The 7,777-nt window shown below is 35.0% G+C and overlaps 1 protein-coding gene across 5 annotated transcripts in view; it reads right to left on the bottom strand.

Moving 5' to 3' along the window:
- Positions 1-532: 532 nt before the first annotated feature.
- gabrg2 (gamma-aminobutyric acid type A receptor subunit gamma2) overlaps positions 533-7,777 on the bottom strand; it is a 69,032-nt gene continuing 61,787 nt past the window's right edge. For 2 of the 5 annotated variants that reach the window (XM_068331572.1, XM_068331576.1), the window contains 3 exons: positions 7,525-7,730; positions 6,083-6,106; positions 533-3,630 (listed from right to left, as the gene is read on the bottom strand). In XM_068331572.1, the coding sequence (XP_068187673.1) occupies positions 3,352-3,630; positions 6,083-6,106; positions 7,525-7,730 (509 nt within the window). In that variant the 3' untranslated portion in view covers positions 533-3,351. Of the gene's footprint in view, positions 3,634-6,082; positions 6,107-6,162; positions 7,382-7,524; positions 7,731-7,777 lie in introns of those variants that run through there. The other 3 variants (XM_068331573.1, XM_068331574.1, XM_068331575.1) reach the window with 3 other exon arrangements.

The raw sequence follows: 7,777 nt of genomic DNA, 5'->3' as shown, positions 1-7,777 counted from the left end.
CAAAATCCCCTGTTCTAATGAGGAAGGGCCACACATAAAATATTCTTTCAAAATATAGTAGAGCACAGTTTAACAAGTTTGATTGGATCCATTAAGCTAGTTTATCTTTACCAGTATTTACTCAGAAAAAGAAGAAAACATTTCCTTTTTAGTACATCAGAAGGTATTTGTAGGAAGCCAAAAAGGTATTGTTTTTTCTATTCACAATTGTGGTAAATATGCAATGACATATCTCTACAACAATCTATCATCAATATCAGGATGTTCACAAGATTGGTGATGATTAATGTCTGTCTATGACAGACTTACCTTTTTAATTATTGATTTGAAACGCTGACATGAACTGGTCAACTGGCTCTGTCTCTATGTACGTTAATATTGATATAGACAGTTTAATTAAGTTACATATCACATTGACACTATTCAGCAATGCTAATTACTATGTAGAACACTAAATATGTTGAATATCCTTATAAAAAAATGAACACAAAAAATATCCTTCAAATAACATATGCACACACACTGATAAATGCAATATTTTATTTATAAAATTCACAGATATGTGCAATTCCCTTAAGAAAAGGATTTTTACCGGAACATGTATAACATATTGTGCAGCAGAATTAACCGGTGCCCATTTTATACAATGCTTAAATATACATAGATGGCAAACACCTAACATATAATATGCATGATAATGTATGAAATTAATTCTGTTCTTTACTAATTTTAACTGGGGCCTGTAATTCCAGAGTGTACTGTTTTCTGCAATTTGACAAAATACATAGATATAGAAAATATCTAGTTGGTGTATATATATACATATATATATATATATATATATATATATATATATATATATATATATATGTGTGTCTTCCAAAACAAGTACAATTCAACAAATTCCATGTCCATGCAGTCAGAGGATTGAAATCAGATGAAACAAGGTTGGAATTAGTTACAATTCTCATCTCTCGTAGACCGTTATACCCCTGCATTTACAATGGAGTGCCTAAAAATATATAGAAATATTAAAAAGAAATATTCAACTGTAATGGGAAAAAAAGTTTGTTTTTGCACCATTGTGAAAACAGGACACATTATCTGTTTTAATTCAAAATCAATCATGATTAAAAGTCTGAATTTTTATTGGTGTGGTCTACATGCTTTTGTTTTTCTCTTTGAAAAAAAGTTTGGTGTGGCCAGCTTCAGTGTGTGTATATGTTGTCTTCGACAATTCACAAATGATATGTTCTCTATTGCATGTGTCAGTTTGGCACATTATGAGATGTGATGACTCCTTAAGATTTCTGTAAGCTACTGAACACTGATGATGACTGGTCTACATTACTATGTCCCTAAAGTGTGCACACTGAGAACATATTTATACATTAAGTAGCAGCTTCTGAACACAACAGGACTACCATTAAAAGCAAATGGAAAGAACCTCAGGAAACATGTGCTAATCTTTTAAAAACATAAGTCAGTACCATCACTGATGCTTTAGACAAGATGGTTGATATCAAGACCACAAAAGCCTGTGAAAGATACAAAAAATAATCCGCATACATGTAGACAAGTGAATGTTCCACTTATGGTGGTTTGGGAACTGTTTCGTGTGTTTTTATTTTTATTAAACTACTCAGAAGCTGCACAACATGTAATGTTGGTAGTCACTAACTCAACAGATTTAACAGTTTGGCAGGCCTCCATGAGAGAAGTATATAATCACAACATATAAAACACAGAATAAATAAGCTCAAGGTCCACATCAATTAAAATGTGTCTTTTTTTTAAGTAAAAGCATTCAGTGTTCCTTTTCAGGGGATATATCATCATGACGTACAATGTCTTTTAGTAAAATAAATAAATAAATAAATACCAGCAATAAATAGGTCAATAAATAAATACCCTATTAACCCCCAAATATTCTACACAGTCAATCCAGCATGATACAATAAGTCTGTTGTATGATGTATTCTGTCACAATGCTGAAATTACAAAATATATACCCCTTTACAAAACCCCAAGGGCTTGACTAGTGACTTGATATAATATTTTCTATACATAGTGTGATTTACACTTATTCATTGCGGACTTACAAATCACAGAGAAGCAACATGTCCTTTAGGTTGGTGCACAATACTGTTTCCTGAATTTTTCCATATGGGGTCACAATCATAAATGATATTATTTCCTGTGTTCGCCACTCTCTTCAGACAACATTAAGGAAACAATACCTACATGTCTTTTCAAAAGGACGGAAAATGAGATGCCTGTTTATGATACATCTGTTCTCAAAAAGATGCTTTTTTTTTGCTTTATTGTACTTCCTGTAATAAAATGTTTTTTTATAGGTTTTTTTTTTTTGGGTTGGTGTTTTGTTGCTCATTATGGAAAATGCAGTTGCTTTATCACTACTTTGTTAGTTTAAATGTTAAGAAATTATGAGCTTTTATGAGAAATCCTGCATTCTTGTCATACAGTTTCTCTTGTTAAATCTTACACAACAAAAATACAACAACAGCGTGTCATTATGTTAATGTTCCCTTCAAAACACCAGAGTGAGAAGATGACATGGCACTGTTGTCTGGCCCTACAGTGGGTACACACATTTTTTAACTGAGCACATTTTTGTCATTTTTCTCCATTTTTCCTTAAAAAAAAAAATTAAAAAAAATCCTAGAGTAAAAATCAACATTGCTATTTTTAATTCTCATAGCCAACAGTTATGGACCATAAAATACTGATTTTTGCCCTGATAGGTGCATGCAATAAATTTAAACGACTATGTAAAATATATACAGTGAATGTACAGTTGATCATCTCATTAACAGCCACATCACTCTGACCAGACAGAGGAAATGAGGTTAATAACTGTCAAATAATAACACTAAATAAGTTAAAAAATAAATTTGTGTCAACAAAATTTATTTTATGCCACTGTCTATTATCATTCTATTAAAGTGCTTCAGATTCTTTGTCTCAGCATGGTAAGTGGAAAAAAAACCCAGAGCATTGGCTATGGCCTGTATATACTTAAATTGTTGCGGTTGATGCACTGTTATGAAAAGAGTCAATTAAAAATAAAATTAGAAGAAATGTAAATGAAATTTCACATTTAAAAAAATATATCGTGAAAACAAATCTCATAATTTGGTAATTGTTTGGGCAATCAATGTTGTTAAACACATCTACAAAGCTCAATCCATTAAAATATAATGCAACAACATTTGCAATGTCTGTCAGCTACTTAAATGATTGTAGTTCAATGAAACTAAAATTAGAGAGTTAAAACAAATGCTTTACATATGTAGAATGTAATGAAGTATGACAAACCCTGGATAAGGCCTAGAGATACAGATAGGAGACCCAGTAGACCAGGTTGAAGAGACCGAACGCAGTGGGAAAAAAGATGCGTGCATACGAGTCTATTTTGGCAATGCGGATGTGCAACCTGCCGTGCCGCCAAGCTCCAGAGCGACAGTCTTCGAAACAGCAGAAGAAGCTGGTGCAGTCTTTCCCATCCAGACACTCATAGCCATACTCTTCATCTCGCTCCTGCATATGTGTGGCGTTGTTCATCTGAATGGCTGTAGCTGAGCGTGGACGGATGTCTACAGTGGGCGTCTGCTTATGACAGAACAGAGTGAATGAGTTAGACACCAGAGCTAGAGAATCATAGTCAAGACCCTTCTGACATGACAGGAGGGCTGCCCTACTTCTACTTATATTCACTGGTCAGAAAATTGCTATTTTTACCTTTCAATTACCAATTTGCCATTTTAATGTCAAGGAAGCACATACTATAGATAATAATGTGATTAGTGAGGCTTGTGGCGATAAAGCCTCACTGATTTGGTGCCCAAATTATAGTGATATCAATTCACTGTAGTAATACATACTGCTTTATGTAGCAGTTGCAGTGCTGGGCAATGTCAGTCTTTTTTATGATGATCATGCTAGAGACTGCAACAAAATCATTAAAAAAAACCTAACAGCTAAGTGTACCGAAAACTAAATGTTTTCAATCCCCAGTGACTCAACAAAATGTCATCATTTGGACCTGTATGGATGTTGTAAGCCATTTTTATGATATGAGATTCATTGTGCGTGGCTTATGATGAGTCATTAAGCCAAGCTTTGGGAAGAGCATGTGCTGACAGATGTGCAGCAGCACACAGCTCAATATTTCCCCAGCCCACGCTTTCTGTCACCAAAAAAAAAAAAAAAAAGTGCTCACCACTGGAGGGCAGATGCCTGTCATCTGCGTTCACTCTTAAAATAGGACAGCATCATCAGTCCTGTCATTCTAAATGTAGACTATTATTATTCAGCTCATTTTTATGACTTTTTTACATCCAGTCTTTGCACAGCTGAAATTCTGGATGTTTGGCAGATTAAATAGCTACCCTAACCTCCTCTTGTCAGATAGGGAATTTATCTTGACCAGTGTTTATCAAGATCATAATTTATAAAAGATAGAGTGAGGTGAGCTTACACCAAAATTCAAAGTCTTCAGACCACAACTTTTCATCAAAAACATGCAAGTACCTTTCATTTGTACTTATGCTTTCTCTTTATGACAGGAAAAAAAAGCTCTAAATGACTGGACTAGTGTCCCTTATTTTACAGTGTTTATGACTGATGATTTTTATGAGAATTGGATCACTTGACATATTATTTCATGTTACTCAATTGCTTTCTTATTTCAGCAAACTACTTATTTTGAATCCTGCTAGTACAATGGCATGCTTACTGCAAATAAACACTTTTAGTTTTAACATAATAAAATATCTGCTGTAAGCATGCAGTGTAAAATAAGATAACTAAATTAAACAGTTTCTTTGAACTTCCTTGAACCTTTTACATTTTGCCCGGCACTTGTGCACAAACCTGCCGTCCCATTGAGAATGATGCATAATCACAAAAAAAAAAGAAAAGAAAAGATAAAGGATAGTTTTAGCAAGTTTGTCCTCATTTGACGGAAAATATATTTAGTTAATGAGGAACAGTTCTTAGACAGGATTGGAAGTGCAGTGGAAGCTCAAGCAAAAAGAGCATTAATGGCATCCTCATAGCCTGAGCAGGCTGGGCCGTACTGTGTTAGCAAAACAATAAACAAAGAGAAAATAATGAAAGAAAGAAACAGCACGGTGGCATTTGCAACTTTAACTGGCTGAAAGTAGACAACCTGTAAAAGCTGGCACCAAGATTATAGTACTGAAGGATCCCTTCGTTCTGTGGCTTGAGTTTAATGAGAGTGTGGCAATAATGTTTAAATATCGCAGGTGTATTTTCTATTAGATTTACATGTAGATTCATGTCTAGACTGTAAATGTAAATATACTAACCAAAAAAAGATCAGTCCCATGCCTTTGTATGTTAATAAAATATTGTCAGCCTCATTGTGGTAAATGTTGATGACTTTCCCTTGTCTGTTATTTAAATTTAAATCTTTGCAAATTACCACCCACCCTTGATGCATTTTTGTGTTTAAAGATTTGCCTCTGTTAATCTCGTTTGACCTCCAGCTCTTGATAATGAACAAGGGTGGAGTTGCAGGGGTTGTCTTTTTCAGTCTGTTAAGGCTCTGCTGACTTTATAGAAAGCGTCAGGTTGAGAAGCCCAACAAACACACAGGTATAGATTTGCTGGCAGGAGAAGGGAAAGAAGAGGCAGCTACTGCAGCAGCTGCTTGTTCGTCATGGTTACAACATCAACAATAAGTGTAACAGGACAGAGGGAGCCAGAATTATTCCATACTCAGTGTGGACAACAATTCCACTGGACATGATATGTACGGGAAGCTTATTTGAATTTTAAAAGCTGCACAAATGTGTCTGACTGGCTGCCTCTGCACTGTGCACGACGGAGTACACCCCCCCCCCGTCCTTCTGTATTTTCTGAGACACTATTTACTATTTATTAACTGATGAGGAGTACATAAAGAATGCAGGTTGATAACGAGGGATTATAGAGATGTACATCTGCTGTTGAACATACAGAAAAGCAGTGAGGTGCTAGAGGCTCACAGAGCCAAAATGCATCAGAAACATGCAGTCATACACAAGCAATATACCTTTGAGGAAAATAGCCGGAGGAGCTTTTGTCCAGATAGGAAACAAACAAATAACAAAGAATACATGTAAACAGAGGACGAAAAACAATTTAAAAGAAAAAAACAACAACTAGATAATGTGTGAACATTACAAGACCTGTTCTGTCAAAATGTAAAGAGAAGAAATCTACCAAAGACATACAGTACATATTAAAAACACACAAAGGAGAGATGCATGATGGGAAATGTATTTCATATGCTAGTTATGCCCACATCATCAGAGATTATGGATTCACTACTCAAGTACAAATATTGTACTTGTGTGACATCTTCACATTGTCCTCCACAGCACTTACTTTAGAGCTTCAGCAGATATTACTGAACTTTACATCAGTAATCCAAAATGAACTACAATATAAAATCATGTATTAACCGGAGAGGATAGCAGACACAAAATGAAAATGAGTCATTTTTGGATTATTTCTTTGTTGGTATGTTACTAAACCAGATTGCAAGGAGTAAAAGAATATTTGAAGATTTTGTATTTCTTGGATTTCCTATTACTTCCATTTTCTTCCAAAGAAGTTCAATTAAAGACTGCCTTTCTTTCTTCATGAATCTTGGCAAATCTTGCCGAGACCCTGGAAAAACTTTCTGATATCAAACTTCTTATTTCAAAACCACATTTAAACCCTAAATACCCAAGTGCCCGACTGCCCTCCAAAATGTCCAGGTCAACATGGCTGCTCACCCAGCAAAGCACATTTAGGTTTAAAATGTTATGCTTTTCAATTGCATTTCACATCTAATATTCTTTAAAGAATATTAGATGTGTAAGGGGTTATATTTACAATCCTTTGGAAAACTTGATTTAATTGCCACACAATTTTTTTTTCTTTAAGTAGACTATATAGACTATATAATAGACTATAACAAATATTTAATCTTCTCATTTCTAAAAATGTAAGAGAGAATTAGAGAGTGTTAATGTTCCTCTGGAGGGCAAATGCACGAGGCTTTATAAGTACTATACATCACAGCCTTTCAATGCCTTTTAACCAACGGATTTAACATGAGACCAACACTCCAGTCATGTGACATGTATCTAAATTACAACTATAACAGATGTGCAGTGGATTAGGACATGGTTTGAACGGCATGCTTCGCTCATTGAGTAATTTGATGCAGTATCCCCTGGGAAGATGTTTCCCACTAAGCAGGATATTGAGCAGTGTACAGCATTTTCCAAGGCTTATCCTGGTGTTGTAATGGAGAAGGAGAGGCAAAGACAGTCCACTTTGACCTCATTAAAATCAGGGCCTATCGTACCATATTGCACAAAAATATAGCACAATAAATCAATAAAGTGTTAGTTGTAAAGCACACTGTAAACCAGAAAAACATTCATGGTCAAAAATCTAAACTTAAACATGATACAAATTAATGTTCAAGAAGAGGTTTACCGGGTTTTTCTTCTTCTTGTCCTTTTTGGCACTCGGCTTCCTGTTGCTGACAAAGTAGTGCAATGTGCCATACTCTATGAGTGCAGCAAAGACGAAAATGAAGCAGACAGACACAAACAGGTCCATGGCTGTAACGTAGGAGACCTTTGGAAGGGATTTTCTGGCGATAGTACTCAGGGTGGTCATGGTCAGCACTGTGGTGATGCCTGATGATGAGATTGAAAAAACACAAAACAAAAATTTGACAATTAAT

This window comes from Antennarius striatus, chromosome 13 (genome assembly GCF_040054535.1).
Source record: "Antennarius striatus isolate MH-2024 chromosome 13, ASM4005453v1, whole genome shotgun sequence".
NCBI lineage: Eukaryota > Metazoa > Chordata > Actinopteri > Lophiiformes > Antennariidae > Antennarius > Antennarius striatus.
Note: the sequence above shows the minus strand (reverse complement) of the source record. Positions and strands in the feature narration are given on the sequence as shown.